Raw genomic sequence first — 22,891 nt, forward strand, 5'->3', positions numbered from 1 at the left:
GCATGAGAATGAAGACACAAATGACTGAGGAATGCAGCAACAGATAGAAGATATAACACTGTTGATGGATTTACGTTTCAAAGATCTACATGTCCATATACAGTGGGGGAAAAAGTATTTAGTGAGCCACCAATTGTGCAAGTTCTCCCACTTAAAAAGATGAGAGACGCCTGTGTAATTGACATCATAGGTAGACCACAACTATAAGGCCGGGGTTATACTTACAACTGCAATGCGAGAAACTCACCCGAGTTTCTCGCCTCAATAACCGGCACTGCTGCCGGGACTGCCGGCACTTGGGACCAGAGTGTGCGGCTGCATGTATTTCTATGCAGCTGAATTCTCCGATCTCAAGTGCCGGCAGCAGTGTCGTGTATAGGGGCGAGAGACTCGCACGCATTTCTCGCATTGCAGTTGCAAGTGTGACCCCGACCTAAGAGTCAAAATGACAAAACAAATCCAGAAAATCACCTTGTCTGATTTGGCAAGATTTATTTTTCAAATCATGGTGGAAAATAAGTATTTGGTCACCTAAAACATGCAAGCTTTCTGGCTCTCACAGACCTGTTACTTCTTTAAGAGGCTCCTCTGTCCTCCTCTCATTACCTGTAGTAATGGCACCTGTTTGAACTTGTTGTCAGTATAAAAGACACCTGTCCACAACCTCAAACAGTCACAAAAATTCACAGAAAAAAAATCCCAGTGTATAATTTTAAAAGATAGCCTTTATTAATTATTCTAAAATTCTTAACTGCTGCAAAAAAACAAACAAAACCATCACTGATTAAAAAAGGAAATAGGAAAGGCCAAGGGAGGTGCCTGGCCTTATTCTAAACTATATACACCCCTACCTATCAGCAGAGGTTGGCACCCTATACCTGCGCAATTAGCACCCCCGCTCATTGTCGACTGACCTTTCTACCCCTATGTAACCCTAGAGGGGTAGGGTAGAAAAATCAATTGCACAAATCAGATGTATCCACCAATGTAGATACAGTTCATAGTCTATTAGCAAGAGAAGGGAAAGAATCAATATCTTATGTCTTGCAGACAGGGGGTCAATGGACAGAATGTCCCTGTTCTAACCCTACCTGTCAGCGGAGGTTGGCACCCTACTTATCAAGTTGGCAAGATTGGCACCCCTGCTCCTCAGCTTCTGTCCCCAAAATGGTTCCTACATAAATTAGTCCAAAAGGAAGATATGTAGGTCAAAAGATAAGCTAACTCATAATAGTTAGTCCAAAAACCAACAAGCATGTCCATGAAAAAAGAAACTCATCGCGTTTCCCCTCTATCATGGGATTCATCAGGAGTAAATAAGCATGTTATATAGGACTACTTAGCTTGTCCTTTTGGTGACATGTAACCAAAGATGCAGTCCTCGGCACATTAGGGCAGGTCCCCTCTGGATACGGTGCTTAGGTGTTCTTTTGCACCAGTTAAGAATTTTAGAATAATTAATAAAGGCTATTTTTTAATATTATACACTAGAATTTTTTTCTGTGAATTTTTGGTTTAAGTTGTACCCCAAAGACTATTTTTCTTCACTGTGATCTCAAACAGTCACACTCCAAACTCCACTATAGTGAAGACCATAGAGCTAGCAAAGGACACCAGAAGCAAAATTGTAGCCCTGCACCAGGCTGGGCAGACTGAATCTGCAATAGGCAAGCAGCTTGGTGTGATTAAATCAACTGTGGGAGTAATAATAAGAAAATAGAAACATACAAGACCACTGATAATCTCCCTCGATCTGTGACTCCACGCAAGATCTCACCCCGTGGGGTCAAAATGATTACAAGAACGGTGAGCAAAAATCCCAGAACCACACGGGGGACCTAGTGAATGACCTGTATAAAGCTGGGACCACCGTAACAAAGGCTACCATCAGTAACACACTACGCCGCCCGGGACTCAGATCCTGCAGTGCCAGACGTGTCCCCCTACTTAAACCAGTACATGTCCGGGACCGTCTGAAGTTTGCTAGAGAGCATTTGGATTATCCAGAAGAGAATGTCATATAGTCTGATGAAACCAAAGTAGAACTGTTTGGTAGAAACAAAACTCGTGTTTGGAGGAGACAGAATGCTTAGTTGCATCGAAAGAACATCATACCTACTGTGAAGCATGGGGGTGGCAACATCATGCTTTGGGGCTGTTTCTCTGCAAAGGGACCAGGACGACTGAAAGAATGAATGGGGCCATGAAAGTATGAATGGGGCCATGTATCGGGAGATTTTGAGTGCAAACCTCCTTCCATCAGCAAGGGCATTGAAGATGAAACATGGATGGGTCTTTCAGCAAGCACACTGCCAAGGCAATGAAGGAGTGGCATCGTAAGAATTATATGAAGGTCCTGGAGTGGCTAAGCCAGTCTCCAGATCTCAACTCCATAGAAAACGTTTGGAGGGATTTGCAAGTCTGTGTTGCCCAGCGTCAGGCCCAAAACATCACTGCTGTAGAGGAGATCTGCATGGAGGAATGGGCCAACATACCACCTACAGTGTGTGCCAACCTTGTGAAGACTTACAGAAAACATTTGACCTCTGTCATTGCCAACAAAGGATATATAACAAAATATTGAGATGAACTTTTGTTAATGACCAAATACTTATTTTCCACCATAATTTTGAAAAATAAATCTTGCCAAATCAGACAAGGTGATTTTCTGGATTTGTTTTCTCATTTTGCTCTCATAGTTGTGGTCTACGTATGATGTCAATTACAGGCCTCTCTCATCTTTTTATTGGGAGAACTTGCACAATTGGTGGCTGACTAAATTCTTTTTTCCCCACTGTATGTGTTGTGGGGTGTATTGACGTTACTTACAAATACCCTTTCAGGGTAAGTTCACACTGGGCTTTTTGCTGCGATTTTTTCTGCAACAAAACCTGATTCCTTCACAGGAAAGAATCTGCGGCAAAAACGCATGTTTTAGTGCATTTTTCATGCGTTTTTTAATGCGGTTTTGGTGCGTTTTTGTCATGCATTTTTGGGGCTAACTTGTGTCTCTTTATGCATGTTAATCAAGTTGAGTGCCCCCAGTGGAAAAAACACTACTTCCTGTAGAACTTCTAGATCCCTTGAAAAGCAGCAGCTGGGTACAGTAAAATCATAGCATATACACATAGGATAGATATATAGTCTGTGACAAATACAATTAGTGCAGTGTGTGTGCAGCTTACTGTACATGTATTTAATTGTTAAAAGATTATTCTTCTGAAACTAATGGCGTGGGCTCCTGCATAATTTTCTTAACCAGCAGAGGGAAAGATGACAACTGGGGGCTGATGTTTATAGCCTGGAAAGGGGGTAATACCCATGGAGCTTCGCAGGCTATTAATATCAGCTCACAGCTGTATACACTTAGCCTTTACTGGTTAATAAAAAAAAAAAATAACATAGGCTGCCCCTATAATAAATACCCAGCAAAGGCTATGCAGAAAGCTGCGGGCTGATTTTAATAGCCTAGGGAAGGGGTCATGAATATTGTGCCCCCAGGCTAAAAATATCAGGTCTCAACCGCCCCAGAAAAGCGTGTATGTAAGATATGCCAATTCTGGCACTTAGCCTCGCTCTTCCCACTTGCCCTTTAGCGGTGGCAAGTGTGGCGATAGTTGGGGGGGTTGATGTCACCTTTGTATTGTCAGGTGACATCAAGCCTCGAGGTTAGTAATGGAGAGGCGTCAATAAGACGCCCCCATTACTAACCCCATAGTCACATTGTATGAAAACACAGACACCCAGAATTGAGTCTTTTAATAGAAAGAATGCACAGACTCCTTTAATAAAACAAAATTTAACCATACTTACATAATCACCCATTCCAGTGATGCCATTGTCCCCTGCAAGAGAATTAAAATTAAAAACAATATCCCTCATCTCTCCGTCATTCTGTCCCACTCTTTAATCCATGTCTGGGGGATAAACCGTTTTCAACCTGGACAGTGCCAAGATGCGACCGTCTAGGCTGAGAACCACTGGGAAATGAGCTGCTGCGAGCGCAGTGTCAGTGACCAGCGGTGATGTCATCAAGGTTACCGCAGGTAACTAAGGCTGCATTCCCAGCCGGGCTGAACTGCTGTGACTTTGCCATGCTTTATATGGGAAAAACCTGGTGACATTCCCGTTAAAGTTGACAACACCAGCCTATGCCCACTGTAGATTTTCCGCAACTTGTGGGTGGACTTTTGGCTAAACTCGGTTTGCTCTTACTACTGAAAATTTTCTGCCTGGTAAAAAGTCAGTCATGTGCCAGAATAGCCTGGTTACATCCTATTGTGACATATTCAGAAACGGACATGAAGGTGAATAGAGCACCTTATCCTGTGACACTGTTCTACATTAAAAAAGAAGCAGGCCTCTGTGCAAAACCTCTTTTTTTTCTAATCTTCCCTTAAAGGAAATATACCGTGTCTGATCTAATCTTTTATTTATAACACTTACATATGGTTTGTGCAATTCTCTTCAGATATCTCCAGATGTTTATTACGTCTTGTCAGCAGATTGCACAGAAAATGCTCGATATACCGTCTCTTGAAAGTTTTGTCCTCTATGTACAACAACTGTTTATAAATGATGAGCTGAGAAATTACTTTTACAAGGTTTGGCACAATAGCACTTAAACCATCATAAAGTTTAGTTTAGTAGAAACACATTTTTCTATAATAGACCCCCAACATTTTCTTTTTTCATTGTTATGGGTGATGTACATCTATATATATAATTGTCTTATCATGTCTGTCTGTAACCGAAATCCTGCGTTGCTGATTGGTCGCGGCAGTTAGGCCGTGACCAATGAGCAACAGTCGCTTATTCGTCACGGCAACTCGGCCACATCGCTTATTGTACAGGCACATTACAGCCGTTAAAGGCATCACTGCTGCATCGCTCATTACACAGGCACAGTCATGTACATATTCTGGAGTACAATACATTAGGTAACAGCAGAACAGTGACTGCAGCTCTGGGTGTAACAGGAGTACATTAGTTATCAGGAGAGCAGTGACTGCAGATCTGGGTGTAACAGGAGTACATTAGGTAACAGGAGAACAGTGACTGCAGATCTGGGTGTAACTGGAGTACAATGAATTAGGTAACAGCAGAACAGTGACAGCAGCTCTGGGTTAAACTGGAGTACACTACATTAGGTAACAGCAGAACAGAGACTGCAGCTCTGGGTGTAACAGGAGTACATTAGGTAACAGCAGAACAGTGACTGCAGATCTGGGTGTAACTGGAGTACAATACATTAGGTAGGATCTGAACAGTGACTGCAGCTCTGGCTGTAACAGGAGTATAATACATTAGGTAAGAGCAGAACGGTGACTGCAGCTCTGGGTGTAACTGGACTACAATACATTAGGTAAAAGCAGAACAGTGACTGCAGCTCTGGGAGTAACTGGAGTACAATACATTAGGTAACAGCAGAACAGAGACTGCAGATATGGGTGTAACTGGAGTACACTACATTAGGTAACAGCAGAACAGTGACTGCAGCTCTGGGTGTAACAGGAGTACATTAGTTATCAGGAGAACAGTGACTGCAGATCTGGGTGTAACAGGAGTACATTAGGTAACAAGAGAACAGTGACTGCAGATCTGGGTGTAACTGGAGTACAATACATTAGGTAACAGCCGAACAGTGACTGCAGCTCTGGGTGTAACTTGAGTACAATACATTTGGTAAGATCTGAACAATGACTGCAGCTCTGGCTGTAACAGGAGTATAATACATTAGGTAAGAGCAGAATGGTGACTGCAGCTCTGGGTGTAACTGGAGTACAATACATTAGATAACAGTAGAACAGTGACAGCAGCTCTGGGTGTAACTGGAGTACAATGCATTAGGTAACAGCAGAACAGTGATTGCAGCTCTGGCTGTAACTGGAGTACAATACATTAGGTAACAGCAGAACAGTGACAGCAGCTCCGGGTGTAACAGGAGTATAATACACTAGATGGTGGCCTGATTCTATCGCATCGGGTATTTTAAGAGTCTCTGTTAAAATAAAAAATAGTTATATACTCACCTTCTGACGGCCCCCGGACTCTGTCCCTCCTCTCACCACGCACCCGGCATCTTCCGGTTCAAGTAATGCTTAGCGAGAAGGGCTGAAGATGACGTCACTCTCGCGAGAGCACGACGTCATCAGCGGTGTTTCGCACAAAGCATTCCTGGAACCAGGAAGATACCGGGAGCGTGGAAAGGAGAGAAAGAGTCCGGGGGCCGTCGGAAGGTGAGTATATAACTATTTTTTATTTTAACAGAGACTCTAGAATACCCGATGCGATAGAATCGGGCCACCATCTAGTAGAATAATAATGCCCTTGCTGAGAGTAGTTCGTCGGTGTCCTATGGATGCACAGTGTTAGGTTGCTGGATCTGAAAAAGTGTAAGTAGGTGTCAGTAGGCAAAGTGTACCAAGAGCTAGAACCTTGAAGGAAATATTTAGACTTTTTAATTTTGCCTTATGAATGCTGTTTTGTGTTGTGACATCTCATCAGTCACTTACCGTTATGTATTCGCTACATAAAATATAATTAATTGTATGGTCAACTGTGAATTTAGACGTCTGCCTGTTTAATCAGGGTTTTTTTTTTTGTGCAGACACTTTCTCACAGCTATGCGCTTGTGTATTCTTTTGGCCAGGACTCTGAAGTCTTCATATGCTGCTTGTGATATGTGATCTCTGTCCCTGCTGCTCATATTCCATCTGCATTTTGCATCGTCCTAAGGAAACTGATCATCAATCAGCTCCTCCGGTGTGTTTCTGGCAGCTCGCTGGCACATCGGGTGATTAAGTCAGTGCTTTGAGTCAGTGTTTGTGTCTCATAACACCCCAGCATGTTGAAAGATTTCAACAAACAGCCCCTGTCTGTATCCCTGGCTTAAATAGCTGTTAGTATTCACCAGTATCTTCTACACCAAAAAACAGAAAAGGGTCAGTAGCCACCCAAGCCTTGTCCAGAGACCTTTCTGCTTAGTGGTGTCTGATGTTGGCCAATCAGACCAGATTGATTTATTGACCTTAAGATCTAAACCTAATTAATCTTCCCTTGGACTTTTTTTTCACCTATTTGTTACCTAAGGTCATAGTGTGTGCGAAGGGAAAAGAAGAAAGTGTATGCGATATTCCAGGTGTTGGCCCTCGTGTGTGGATTTTAGGCTTATCAGCTGGATCATCTGTGGTTTTTGTATTAGCATTTTATTGTGAGCCGCCTGTACTACCAGAATAAAAGTAACTTGTCCAACACTGGATCTTATCTTACAGCTGCAGTTTTATTTTTCTGCAGAGTTTTGGTAGAAGAGTGTGCGATTTCTCGGAAGAATTTGTTCTTTAAAGGCCCAAAACGCTTGTTATGTAATTTAGGGGGCCGTATTTAACTGGAACACTTTATTTTTTTAGTATATCATTTTACAGTGATATGTAGGGATTGCTGACAAGCAGACAATCCCTGCATGTGTTGTGACTGTCGAACACCCGCGAGACATGCAGTCGCGGGGACTCTCATATATTTTTCGAGCACGCCGAAGACACTCGGTTAGCACCCAAGCATGCTCAGATAGCACCTTATCAGACCTCGTTCGCTCATCACTAGCGCACACTTGTACACAAAGAATTTGTTTTTACTCATTCTGCAGTATGGCATTTGTGAATTAAGCCTAATTATGAAATATTACAGAATTGCGACATAAGAGTATTTGATAAAAGGCCAATTTTATTTCTTACTTTTTCTTTTAAGAATTTTTTTTTCCTGAAACGTCTGTGTTTTAGTGCATACAGTTAAAGTAGTTATTGGATCTGAAAGAACAAAAGTCATGTGTTAGATATTATATGTTACGCTCGCCTGGGTTTCATACATCTTTATTTTCTGTTCCTTTATAACCAGGACTATTACTATTTGTAGTTTCTTCCATGTTCTGTTTCATGCAAAGCAGTGAAATAAGAGTTCTACATTCCTCAATAATTGTCAGAGAAAACAATGGAATAATTCTAATATTCCTGATCTGATTATGTCCTTCAGAAATAATCTTGGGGTTGTCAGTTTCAGCAAAGGGAGGAAAACGAGTGTTGGCTGGCCATATAGGTATTTTTTTTTTACCTGAGTGGCACAAAGGTTCTGAATTTTTGTTTCATTTACTGGAATTCTCTTACCCGGCATACTAAGCAGAAGTGTACATGGCCTTTTTTTAATAAGTTATGGGAGAATTGCTGAATGTATTTCCCAGCTCCAGCATCTATGAAGTTGCCTTTGATATTTCACTCTTGTAGTCTAAATGATATCCCAGTTGATAACTTGGCAAAGGTTGAGCTATGAGCTAAACTGTCCATTAGTTGTTTTCTATCTTTACAGATGTCTAAAACCCGCCACACTCATTAGGTTTCTTTCGGTCAAAGGATCGTTCATCCAATGGCCTTCTCGGTCATCTGTCCCATACACCGGAGCGTTCGTTCGTCCCAGCACACCTTTATCCTACATGAGAGAAAAGCCGACAAACATCTCTATTGGCGGCTGATATCTTGGAGGACATAGCGCTCGTCAGTTCTAAATCATATACGATCGATTAACATCTCCCTTGACAATGAGTTGGCTGGCGCCCCATGTTCAGTTGACTGTCTGCTCAATCCATTGGTTTGGATGAAATTATCCTAATGTCTATGCTGGGGCCTTTACAGTCTGTCTTATTTTAATTCTCGATTGTAATCCCACCACTTAAATGACTAGGCTCCTTTTAGATGAGCAGTTAATAAAAAAAAACAAACATACATAAAACATTTCCAATTCTTAATTATCAGATCGTCTAAACAAGCTAGCATTATTATCATATTTAAGTTAGCCTAAAAAAAAATCATCATACTCAGTAACACATCAGCCCATGTAAACAGGTGATGTGCTGCCGATTAGATATTTTATGCATACATTAACCCTCATTTTGTGTGCATAGACTTGTGGTTGGCCGTTTTACACGAAGTTTGGGTGAGATGTAGCACTTTAAAAGATACAATCCTGCTATCAAATCTCTGCATTATTTTCTGTCCAGGACTGCAATGCTCCTAAGCGTCCTGGCTTTCTGGCTCCTTAATTGAAAGTTTGGGACTCACTAGATGACTGCTCTTTTTGCCCTCCGATGCTGCAAGCGGAGGCAGCCTTACCCCTGCAGCACTGGAGTAGCGCAGGGGCACTATGGCTGGCCAAATCCAGCGAACCTAACAGCTTCAACAAGTCTGTTGTGAGATAAGTGTAATACCGATTAGTTACTCTTGGCTTTAGAGCTACGCTCACATGCTCTATTGCAAACAGCTTTGTAAGTACTGCGCTTCTCAAATAGGAGACTGACCGCCGCTGAAGTACAGTAATCTATAAAATCAAAAGTCCCTCCGTTCTTCAGAACTTAAATGATGTTTAATAAAATAAGGACTTTGTCATTTTATCCATTTAAAGAACTTGAAAATAAGCCTTAAACTTTTTATGTTCTTATTAACTACAATTTCTTCCACCGTTTTAGACCAGAAAGTTGGACGTGTATTTTGAATATGAAGAGAAGTTGATGAGCAAATCTACTTTGGATAAGTCTCTTTTAGACGTCATCTCTGACCCCGATGGTAAGTTTTATATGTTTTTATTCATTTTCGTCCCGATATTAAGGTACAGTTTAATCTGACGAGTAACGTCACTGAGAGTCATACGCTGTTAGTTTTGTATTTGTTCCTAATCCTCACCCCACTTTTCAGGCCTTGGTTTTTAAAGCCGCCACACTCAACACCTCGTTGATTACCCATCTCTGGCCTCACGGTATACCTTGAGGAAGCTGCTGGCAGAGGGAGCACCACACATCTCTATGCATGGCACTGGTCCATAAATCTGACTTCATATATGTGTGTTTTACCACCAACACCTTTTTACACTATATATTCAATCTTTTCCTTGCAATAGTTTTGGTATACTATGGGATCAACCAAATTTGGTGGTCATATATTGCTCTAGAAATCTTTGCTTTTAGCACATACAGTATAGTACTATAGCGTGAATTCATTAAGGCTGCTGGTGCATTTGCCAGTTTTGATCAAAAGTCAGATGGAGTAAAATGCACTAAACTCATGAAATTGCCATGCATTTAGGTTGCACATGCACCAGAATCATAAACCAACTTAAGTTATGAGCTACCTTCTGGCATACGCTATAATGAATTAGTAGGGCTGTGATTGACAGTTCCTACTTCTGCCAAGCCCTGCCTACTTGTTGTAAAAGTGACCGGGCTGGCATCAAAGTGGTAATAGTCCCAAAATTGTTGTAGACAAATTTGCCACTTTAGTGCATCAGAAAATGATACATAATGAATTCTCACCCCTATACTTCCAGGTGGCACTTGTCCAATTCAACATGTTTACAATTACATGTCACCTAGGTCCCGAACATCCTGATTTTTTTTTTTTTCTTTACAACCTATAGGATTGAAATTAAATTCAACACGACAAAAAAATAATACAGATTCCTTTTTTTCCTGTTGAAAAACATGATCCAGATGGATTGTAATTACCACAAAACAGTGGCAATGAAAACCTCAAATACATGATTAACATTGTCTCACTAACAAAAAAAGCCACATCCCTTATTAAAACATAAGCCATAGTAAAAAAAAAAAAAAAAAGGGTTGTTTTCGTCATAAGGGAGCCTTTAACACTGGTGGGGTTTTTTTTCTTTTCTGTAACAAACTTAACTTGGTCATGTTTATTCTTTGCCTTACATAATTGCTGTGTTGTAAAATTATATGCATGTCACTAGTATTTTTGCATGTACCAATGCATGCACTACCAGGGACCGTTTTGTATACAATTTAAACACTCACTATATAAATTCTCACTATATAAATTTGGAATTCTATTTCTCTTCTCTTAAAATGTTTCTCTTATCCAGATAACAAAGCTCTGCTAACAGATCTGCCCTGAGGTCCTTCACTTACAGAGAACCTTTCACAATTTTTCCATTTGTAATAGTGGTTGCAGAACAGAATAAAATGTGGTGTTTTTTGTTTTTTTTTAATTTTGCCTCTGGGTTGCGGAGATATTGGCAATCAAAGTATTTGGCCCTTAATCAGTACATTTTTAAAGTCAAAGTAAGTGTCATCATGAGACTGGGCGACGGAATACAGGGTGGGGTCTCCCTCCAGGGCACGTCCCAACTGTCACAATTCATGGCGGGTAGTGGGTGGCTAGATCTAGGGAGAATGCGTCATCCAGAGACAAGGGAGTACACTTGCCATTCCTCCTATCAAACCTTCACTGTCTCGTATAGACTACATTTTTGGGTCCAGCAGTCTGGCGGCGTGGGTGGATGATATTACACATGGAGGCAGGGGGATTTCGGATCATAGTCCAATTATTCTCAAACTTAAATATGAGCCATTGACTAATAGGATAGCATGGAAGCTGAATCCTTTTTGGCTGAAGTTGATAACATCCCCTGATAGAACGATAGATCAGTTACGTTGCTTCCCACCCCGAAATATTAATGTATTTTGGGATGCCCTCAAAGCCTATCTCCGGGGCTGTCTGTTCTCTATGATTTCTCACATTAAGCGGGTGACATCGGAGGAGGATGGTGAGATGGAGCGACGTCTGAAGGACTCGGAGGCAGCTTATATATCGGATCAAACTAACAGTAATAGGGTAGAATGGCTGACCGCTCAAAGATTATATGCCCAATACACTGACACCAAGACGAAGCGTAAATTATTTTTTGCCCGGCAGTCTTATTTTGAAATGGGGAATCAGGCGAGTAAGTTTCTGGCTTACTTAGTACGACAGCATAATGAAACTAACACAATTCTACAAATCTGTGATTCAGGTGGTATGTTGGTTTCCTCAACTGAGGAGATACTAAAATGCTTTTCTGATTATTATGGTTCATTGTACAACTCTAAGACGGATGTGGATAGCCCAGAGTGTCTAAACTATTTGTTAGACATAGAGTTTCCTACGCTAAGTCCTTCCCAACAGGCATTTATGGATGCTGAGTTTACTCTGGAGGAGGTAGAGGATGCCATAAAAGAAATGGCCTCCGGGAAAGCCCCTGCGCCGGATGGGTTCCCTGTGGAGTTATATAGGAAATATCAGGATATACTGGCGCCCCTTTTGTTGACAGTGTTTCGGGGGATCTGGGAGGGGGGATGTATGCCGGAGTCCTTTTATGAGGCCAATATAATAGTTCTTAAAAAGGAGGGGAAGGACCCTTTAGATTGTGGATCTTACAGGCCTATATCTCTAGTAAATGTGGATTATAAAATTTTTACAAAGATTTTGGCCAAAAGAGTAAATTCAGTTATATTGGATCTTGTACACTCTGATCAGACTGGTTTTATGCCGGGTAAGAGCACTTCCATGAATATCAGACGTGTCCAGTCAGTGGTCCAATATAGCTCTCTGGTACCGGATAATGAATGGGCATTGGCATCACTGGATGCGGCTAAGGCCTTTGACTCACTTGAATGGCCCTTTCTCCGTGCATGTTTGCGGAGGTACGGGTTTGGAGATTGACCCATTTTTGGAATCTATGTCTTATACATAAAGCCCAAGGCCCGGGTCATCGTAAATAACTCCATATCTGAATCATTCTCACTGCATAGGGGAACTCGTCAGGGGTTTCTCCTCTCCCCGGCCCTTTTTGCTCTCGCTATTGAGGCGCTGGCAATTCGTATAAGATCCTCCCCTGATATTGCTGGTATAGAAATAGCAGGTCGGACGGATACCATAGGCTTATATGCTGACGATATGGTGATATTTATGGACAAAGCAGAGGAGACCCTAACAAGAGTGATCACTACCATAAATAAATTTAGTAAATATTCCGGCCTATACATAAATTGGGAGAAATCTGCGTTGATGCCTCTTTCCCATGCTTCAATGCCACGACTTGAAACTGTCTCCTTACTGCCCACTGTAACTAGTTTTAAATATCTGGGTGTTTATATCTCAAAGGGTAGTAAATTTGATTTACAACTTAATATACAACCATTGCTGGAGACGGTTAAAGGTAAATTTGCGATTTGGGGTAAACTTCCACTGTCAGTAGCCGGACGTATTAATTTAATTAAAATGATATTACTCCCCAAGCTTAATTATTTTCTTCAACATAGTGCGGTAGTGGTGCCCAAATCCTTTTCTGCTAATCTAAATTCCCAAATCACATCCTTTATTTGGGGGAAAACCAGGCCTAAACTCAAACTGACCACTCTGCAGAGGCCCAAGAGGGGAGGAGGGGCGGCGTTACCCGATTTCTTTTTATATTATCTAGCTGGACAGGCCAAGGCTATAAGTACATGGATACCTGGAGGTCACCTCCCGAATTCTGAGAGTCATATACTACATGCTGCAGGGACTGGTTGCCCACTGGGTTTTTTGGAAATGAGGAAAATAAATGTCTCGAGACTGTTACCTCTGCTCCGTCTGGCTCGATCGATATGGAGACAGATTAAGAGGGTGGTTCGATTTGGGGATACTATAGCTGAAATGCCCCTGTGGAATAATGACTACCTCCCGGTGCTATGTGAACATCCATCTATCGAGTTCTGGGTTCAGTATAGTGTCTCTACGATAGGTGATCTTTACGATCATGGTACTTTGGTGTCCTTTGAGCAATTACAGGCTGATCGAGGTGTTCCGAGGTCCCAATTCTTCCGTTATTTACAACTAAGGTCAGCTCTTCAATCAGACGTGAGAAGTCTAAATATGAGTGATGCCATTTCGTCTCTACCTTTGATAGGGATCCTCAAATCACAGGGCCCTCAAGGTCTCATCTCTCTATATACATATATGTTGTAATTGGGGACAGAATGTGCCTTAGATTCCGTTAAGAAGAAATGGGAAGGGCTCATCCCTGATACACAGAGTGAGGAATGGGAAGAAATCCTGGAGTCACCAATTTGGGTGTCTCCATCTGCCAACAACAGGATGATACAACTGTATTTCATTAATCAATCATATTTGACCCCAATTCGACTCTTTAAGATGGGCTGATACCCGTCATTGGAATGTTTGAGATGTCATTCAATGGATGCAGACTTTATTCATATGATCTGGTGTTGTCCTGTTGTTGTGCAATATTGGAGAGGGGTGACGTCATTATTAACATCCCTGGTACAAACCCCAGTTCCCCTTGAGCCACTGATCTGTCTGTTTGGAGTGTGGGATGAGGAGGCATGGGGTCATTATGTTGGGATTTTTCTGCGGGAGACACTATTCATGGTACGGAAGATACTGGCATTACGGTGGATGGGGAGCTCACCTCCCTCTCTTGGGTCCTGGATCACGCTAGTAAATTCGATTATCCCATATGAACGTACACTATACCAAAATAGAGGATGCCCGGGTAAATTCAAAAAGATTTGGGAGAGGTGGAACTCCTCTCATCTCACTTTGCAGAGCGGAGATGTCGCACAGTAAACTGCTCATTATATAGAAGTAGGCTGCGGAATAGTTTGTTATGGTAGATGTAGGTAGGGTTTAGAAGCTAGGCAGGTTTTACTACTGGAACATTAACACAATACTACTGCGATTCAATTGATACTATGTTTGCTTTATTTACACAATTGAGGCATACATTATGTCTCACGTCTACATGCTATTTGAACACATATATTTTGTATCAAGCTTAACATCTTGTACTAAGTGTGTGTACTGTAAAACGGCTTGTGGTTTAATAAACGAATTTAAAAAAAAAAAAGTAAGTGTCATCAGACAGGTTTCACTGGGAACGTGCAATGCATGCATATCATACACAGGCAGCAACACTCAAAGGAAAAAAAGAACATGCCACCATCATAGCTTAGAGCAGATTTCTTAGTGTTTAAGATGTATGACAGACCGGATCTCCTGGTTTAAATTTGCAAGTTCTATAATAGCAGCTTGTCAGGAGCTGAGGGGGAGGGAGGTGAGCAGATAACCGCTGTATAGAAATCAATGAGCTGGATAAAGATGACTGAGATGGTAGGAATTAACTCCTCTCCTAGAATGTAACAAAGGCCGGTATCACACATGCGAGAAACACGACTGAGTCTCGCATGAGCGGTGCGTGCGGCCGTATAACATGCAGCTGAATGCTCCGCTCCCGAGTGTTGGCGGCAGTGCCGGGTATTAACATGCGAGACCCAGCCGTGTTTCTCGCATGTGTGATCCCAGCCTATGGCGCACACTCAGCCTGGGTCTGGGCAGGAAATAATTTCATAGAAACCAGCTGTACACAATGAAAGATAAAAGCTCTCATTGCAGGAGAATGACAGCAGATAACAAAGCAAATTAATTGCAAACTTGCTTATTTTCATGCTGTCAATTTAATAACGTGAGAATACCCCTTTAAAGCACCTATTTCAGTATATAATCATTGGAATAAGTTGATATTCATTGATTTGTTGTACCTATTTTTAATGCGGTCAGAAAGTCTAGCTTATAGTATGCTTAGTGTGGTCAGAAGAAGCCTCATTTTCATTAACGCATTTTATTTAGGCTGCTTCCCGTCTGGTATAAGATGCCAGGAAATGCTTGGCACCGATCAGTCCAGTGCTCCTGAAAACTCACAAACATCATTAGCGCTTCCAAGCCGTGAACCCCATGACAGGTCTCGCTGTTTTGGTCTCTGGACATTAATATTCACTCCTTCCTTTTCAGACTTGCCTTCTTCAGAAAGATGCTCTTGGTACAGATTGCACTTTTACTGACACTATGTACCGCAAAATACGGTTATTTTATATTTTATTGATCTTGGCTTCATAGGAGTGTCCATACTTACATTTACTATTAAAAACACACTTCATTCTTACTTCATCCCTTCACAGCCGCTGGACTACTACCCCTAATATCCCACATCATCCCGTCAGCCAGAGCCACCGGTCTACTATACCTAATATCACATATCATCCCATCAGCCAGAGCCACCGGACTAATCCCCCTAATATCCCACATCATCCTGTCAGCCTGGGGTCAGAACCAGAGCGCTGAGTGGAATGGCACTAACTTCCATACCAATGATTCCTTTAATAGAAGCCTGGGGTGAGAATCAGAGCGCTGAGGGATTTACCCTAACTTCCATACCGGAGATCCCTTTAAGAGAGGCCTGGGGTCAGAACCAGAGTACTGATTGGAATTGCATACCGGAGATCCCTTTAAGAGACCCTGGGGTTAAAACCAAAGCGCTGGATGGATTTGCCCTGACTTCCATAACAGTGATCCCTTTAATAAAAGCCTGGGGTCAGAATCAGAGCGCTGAGGGATTTGCTCTAACTTCCATACCGGAGATCCCTTTAAGAGGGAAGATGTGCCTATGGGATGGAGGATGTGTGATGGGTATATGGGCACGGGAGGGAGGGATTCATTTCTGTCATGTGCTCTCTGCTCCTTTCTGGGGGGCAAGACAATGGCTCGGAGCTTATGTTCCCGGGGATGCTAGATTTCTCCCACCCAGGCAATGTCTGCTGAGGTGTTTTCTGGAGAGGGAAAACTGTTGCTCATAGCAACCAATCACAGCTCAGCTTCTTTTAAACAACTCTGGTGAAATGAAAAATGCTTTGTGATTGGCTGGTGATACACACACACACATTCGATTTTATATATAGACTAGCTGAAGAGCCCAGCGCTGCCCGGGCATAGTAACTAACTACGGTCAGTTATAACAAATAATAATGTATATATATATATATATATATATATATATATATATATATATATATATATATATATATATATACAGCTGAGTATAGAGCCCCACCCACTCCGTATAGCCACATTCACTATAATATCCCACATCATTCTGTCAGCCATAGCCACCGGACTACTACCCCTAATATCCCACATCATCCCGTCACAGCCGCCGGACTACTTCTAATATCCCACATCGTCCCGTCAGCCAGAGCCACCAGACAACTACCCCTAATATCCCACATCATCCCGTCACAGCCGCCGGACTACTACCCCTAATATCCCACATCATCCCGTCAGCCAGAGCAACCAGACTACTACCCCTAATATCCCACATCATCCCGTCAGCCAGAGCCACCGGACTACTCCCCCTAATATCCCACATCATCCATTAGCCTGGGGTCAGAACCAGAGTGCTGAGTGGAATGGCCCTAACTTCCTTACCAGGGATCCCTTTAATAGAAGCATGGGGTGAGAATCAGAGTGCTGAGGGATTTACTCTAACTTCCATACCGGAGATCCCTTTAAGAGAGACCTGGGGTCTGTACCAAAGCGCAGAGTGGATTTGTCCTCACTTCTGTACCGGGGATCCCTTTAAGAGGGACCTGGGGTCAGAATCAGAGCGCAGAGTGGATTTGCCCTCACTTCCATACCGGGGATCCCTTTAAGAGAGCCTGGGATCAGAACCAGAGCGCTGAGTGGATTTGCCCTGACTTCCATACCAATGATCCTTTTAATAGAATCCTGGGGTCAGATTCAGAGCTCTGAGGGATTTGCCCTAACTTCCATACAGGAGATCCCTTTAAGAGAGTTTGAGGTCAGTACCAGAGCATTTGAAGGCAATTGCCCTGACTTTCATACCGGGGATCACTTTAAGAGGGCCTGGTGTCAGAACCAGAACGCTGAGTGGAATTGCCCTAACTTCCATACAGGAGATCCCTTTAATAGAGTTTGAGGTCAGTACCAGAGCATTTGAAGGCAATTGCCCTGACTTTCATACCGGGGATCACTTTAAGAGGGCCTGGTGTCAGAACCAGAACGCTGAGTGGAGTTGCCCTAACTTCCATACAGGGGATCCTTTTAAGAGAGGCCTGGGGTTAGAACCAAAGCGCTGGATGGATTTGTCCTAACTTCCATACCAATGATTCCTTTAAGAGGGAAGATGTGCCTATTGGATGGAGGATGTGTATATGGGCACAGGAGGGGGGATTCATTTCTGTCGTGCTCTCTGCTCCTTTCTAGGGGGGCAGACAATGCCTGGGAGCTTATGTTCCCAGGGATGCTAGATTTCTCCCACCATATCAGTGTCTGCTGAGGTGTTTTCTGGAGTGGGAAAACTGTTGCTCATAGCAACCAATCACAGCTCAGCTTCTTTTAAACAGCTCTGGTGAAATGAAAGATGCTTCGTGATTGGTTGGTGATACATACACTCACTCACATATTCATTTTTATATATAGAGATAGTACAATTGATTCCATGCTGCTGTACATACCGAACAGTAAGCATACTAACAATGGTAGACTGGTACAGTGCCCTTGCGGGCTTAAAGTCTATAGGATGGTATGTGTTTTGTATTCTCTCCAAGGTGAATGAGATTATACTGGTAATGGGCACAATTCAGGTTAAAAGGCTTTTCTCAGCATGTACGCCACTGGCTGAGGTTACCCTGGAGGGTGTTCACCAGAGCCTCTGATAGTGAGGATAGGCATTACCGCTGTTATTCACCACGTACCACTCCTGGACAGTTTCCGGGTCTGCAGAAGCTGACCGGAGGGTCAGAGGCATTGGTACAAGGTACAGAAGTGGCGAGACAGAGGCATAGTCAGACAGTCCGAGGTCGGGGCAGTCAGCACAGGATCAGTAAACGTAGCTGTGGTCAGGAGCGGAGTGGTCAGGCAGGACGAGTAAACAAGCAGGGTCGTTAACTGGATACAGAATATGGAGGAATGCATAAATAGCTGATATCAGGATAGGTAACCAATGTTGGGGTGAGGAGTGGTAGGAGAAGTTGCCTAATAAAGACTCTGATAGGCCGGGGAACCTAATCTCTGTAGGACACAGCAGGGTTAAATTCCTGCAGAAACCGGTCATGCCCCCCCCAGTGTAAATGATTACCACATGCAGATTCAGCAGTGCTGCAATAATCAGACTCAGTGGAGCAGCCTGACGCAGGGAGAAACCGCGTGGTGAGTAGAGGAGCGCTGACGAGGCATGTATGTTACTACCGTGACACTTTACTATATTTTATTAAAATATCTTGTTAATGTAAAGCAGCAGCTTTCATGTGAGTGGCCTATTCATGGGTAGATTTGGTTCCTGTGTCTGCTTTATTCCTGAAGCACAGTTTTTGGTGGGGGGAATATCACAGTTCAGAGTATCCGATACGGAGTACCTTGTATACAGCGTGTGGACATGCCCAGCCTGGTGTAGGAAGCAACTTATCATTACTCAAAGGTTAATTGACATTTCACATAATTGCTGACATTTGTTTGGTAAAACACATTTTGACTTAAGGGCTAGTAATTATATTCTTTAGGGAGATAAAAGCGAGGATAATCTGTTATTTCCCCCATAATGGAAACACATTAGGAGAGGAAGCGGAATTTATTAAATGTATCTGTAAATGCACCATTGCCATGTCTTGGAAATAATTACAGAATACTTGACCTTCTGTTTTATAAATTATATTAATTAGAGCTAAAGGGAATCTGTCATCCCCAAAACTCAAATTAAACCATTTATACATTCATATGGGGGACTTGCCCCCTATAAAAATTGTACTTGTAGTGTGTGTATATTTAATTTTTTACAAAAAAACAATGTTTTTTTTATATGTAAATGAGGGATTTTCTGTGCACCCTGGATGTGGCCAAGGGGCCCCAGTTCCAAGCCGCCCCCAGTTCCAATTGATTGACAGCTGGCTTGTCCAGTCATTAAAGGACTTTCAAGCTTGATGATTAAGTCATTAAAATGTAATGAAAGAATAAAACACATAGACACTTCAGGGTTTTATCTACTAAAAAATCAGAAAAAGTGACTTTATTGAAATATGTCCAGGACGGATCAGCCGGTTAGCTGGTATAAACAGAAGCCAAGGACCCCAATAACTATCGTGTACGGCTGGGTTCCATCATGTATCAGTTCAAAATGGTAACATAACTCAGACATACCCCATAATAATCATCAAGCCTCCTTTGCTTCAGAAGAGGGGATTAGGGACATTTACAGAATTCCTATAGGCTGGTCTTAACAACGAGCTGTGGTTCACAGGATCCTCGGGCGTGTGTCTTTAGGCTGCTCTTTTATTTTCCTTTAAGTCACGCCCCCTTGTAAAGAACATTAAATTAGAACTAAATAATAAGGCCCATATCTCTGGATCCGTATGGCAAATTAAGAAAAATAATTGGATTAATCAGTAGAGCAATGGTAATAAATAAGTGCAAACACTGGCCACTTTTCTTTTCCAAAGTTTTATTCTTTTTCAAAACAAAACAAGACGACAACATCGAGTCATTAATTGACGCAACAATCGCTAGATCATACAAAATCAAGTGCAAGCGCAAACATAGCGATCGAATTAATGGATAAAGTACAATAAACGGTATGTCACAAATCAAGTTGAGGGACCACTTTGTTAAATAAAAATCCTACCAAATTCATACTAACGTGGGAGGGAAGACATGGTCCCATACAGATCATTTCTTGAAGAATTTGTTGAAGTGATCGTTATGAAGAGCGAATTGTAGCTCATGTGATCTATGTTGATTGATCAGTTTAATTATGTCATTAGAACTAGGCAAAAATAGGATTTCCAATGGTATGCTATGATGTTCTTCGTGACGAGACATATATGATTGAAAATAGGTCTCAGTGAATGATCTATTTCGTCCAAATTTAATGAAAGCAGGGCAATGCAGGGAGTAAGGTTGAAAGGTTTTCCAATTATTTTGTTGATTATAGATGGACATTTGAGACCATAACAATTTTGTCATTGGGCATTCCCAAAAGACATGCAGAATATCCCCTTTTTGGCCGCATCCTCTCCAACAAAGTGGGGAGTTTGAGGAACCTATGTGAGCCAGTCTGTTGGGAGTGTAATACCATCTGGAGATAGTTTTAGAGTGGGTCTCCTGTTGTGGGATGGACATTACAGATTGGTAAGCTGAAGAAAGAGCGTCCTCCTAACTTTCAGCAGAGAATGAAGAGTTGAGATCCTTCTCCCAACTCAACATTGAGGGATTTTTAAGTAATAATGTGTCGTTATTAAAATTATCATATATGAATCTATGGCTCCAAAAGATCTGGTGCTCATGATTATTCAATAACTTTATTGATGCTTCAGAGAAACTGAATTTTAGGTCCAGAAAGGATTGTATGGTGTCTTTGAGGATTTGGTACTCTAGGAAAGAAGATGAGGAAATATTATATTTTCTCTTGAGAAAAAGAAAACTCGAGAATTTGTTTTCGTGGAAGATGTCTCTTAGTTTGAAAATATTGGAATCTGCCCAGATAGGAGACAGAGTACGGTTGATGAGATTTGCTATGAGGGTAAGGGGGAGGTTTTTTTTTAATTTCAATTTGCTGAATTTTTAGTCTTGTTTTTGAGAACTTATTCCAGGCCGTAGCAATGGCCTGGAAGATTGGGTAAGCAATCGTGTTGGGGAGGTTATTGGTAATGGCTTTGATAAGTATGGCTTTGGGGTGTACATTTTTATTCAGAGTAGTTTCCAAATTAAGCCAGGCTGGGCTGTGAGAATCATTTAGCCAGTGAGCACTCTGTTTGATTAAAAGCATGTTATAGTGAGCTGTGATATTTGGTATGCAAATGCCTCCGTGTATTTTCTTTTTATATAACATTTGTGTTGCAACTCTTGGCTTCTTATGGCCCCATATAAAGGAATTTATCTGTGATTGCATGCGGGTAAGGTGGATAGAGAATATTGGGAGAGGAAGACATCTAAGTATGTGAAGAAGTTTAGGAATAGTGAACATTTTCATTGTCAAGACCTTCCCCCACCAGGTTAAGTGTTTAGTTTTGTAGGTGGCATTGTCTTTATTGGTGATTTCAGTCATTTTATTAAGATTGGATTTGACCATCTGTGTGAGGTTTTTGGAGATGAGTATACCTAGGTAGGGAAGAGTTTTATTGGTCCAATTAAGAGAAGAAACTGTTTTGATATAAGAGACTGATTTTTCTTTAACGTTAATCGGGAGAATATATGATTTTTGGTGGTTAATTTTAAAGTTAGATATGGCAGAGAATTGGTCAATTTCAAGGATAGTTTCAGGGATGGAAATGCAGGGGTCCGTAAGGGTAAGGAATAAGTCGTCGGCATAAAGGCTAATTTTGTATTGGTGGTTTTGCGTGTCTATACCTTTGATAGAAGGATGGTTTCTAATTCGTTCTGCTAGGGGCTCCATGGCAAGATTGAAAAGGAGAGGAGAAAAGGGGCAACCTTGCCTAGTACCGTTTTTTATGAGGAATGTGTCAGATACATGGTTATTACAAACTACTCTGGCTTTGGGGGAATGAGTAAAGAGCCATTATGGAGGTTACTAGTGAATCATTGAATCCAAATTTAGTTAGGGTTTCTCGAAGGAAAGACCAGCTTAATCTATCGAAAGCTTTTTTTTCGTCGAGCGATAATAAAGTCATAGGGTGTTTGGTAGCATTGGCCCATTTTATGGAGTTTATCAGTCTCCTTGTGGCATCTGCTGGTTGCCTTCCTTTGATAAAGCCCGACTGATCATTTTGAATAAGCCTAGGGAGAATGGAGCTAAGCCTGTTCGCTAGAATTTTAGAATATAATTTAACATCAGTGTTAAGGAGGGATATGGGTCTAAAATTCTCGATAGCCTCTGGATCTCCTTTGTTTTTAGGTAGAACTGAGATGGAAGCTTCCAACATCTCAGAGGGAAATTGACCTGTATTGGAAGCATGGTTGAAGGCCAAGGTGAGGTTAGTAAGAACTCACCTTAGTAAGGATAGTGTTGAAAGCTTTATAATACGTATTGGTGAACCCGTCGGGGCCTGGGGATTTGTGGAGGTCGAGTTTGTTGATGGCTTCCTCAATTTCTGATTTGTCTATTGGGGTGGATAAGAACGAAAGGTCATTTTCAGAAAGAAGGGGGAGGTTAATAGATGAGAGGTAATTGGCAATTTCTGCTGTATTCTGAAGCGAAGATGAGGGGTTGGTAT

The 22,891-nt window shown here is 41.9% G+C and overlaps 1 protein-coding gene across 3 annotated transcripts in view; it reads left to right on the forward strand.

Annotated features, from left to right (window-relative positions):
• SCFD1 (sec1 family domain containing 1) overlaps nt 1-22,891 on the forward strand; it is a 178,753-nt gene that overhangs the window by 118,394 nt on the left and 37,468 nt on the right. For all 3 annotated transcript variants that reach the window (XM_073577826.1, XM_073577827.1, XM_073577828.1), the window contains one exon: nt 9,512-9,608. In XM_073577826.1, the coding sequence (XP_073433927.1) occupies nt 9,512-9,608 (97 nt within the window). The remainder of the gene's footprint in view (nt 1-9,511; nt 9,609-22,891) is intronic.

The sequence above is a fragment of the Dendrobates tinctorius genome, unplaced genomic scaffold (assembly GCF_039654945.1).
Source record: "Dendrobates tinctorius isolate UK_male_01 unplaced genomic scaffold, ASM3965494v1 ptg000057l, whole genome shotgun sequence".
Lineage (NCBI taxonomy): Eukaryota > Metazoa > Chordata > Amphibia > Anura > Dendrobatidae > Dendrobates > Dendrobates tinctorius.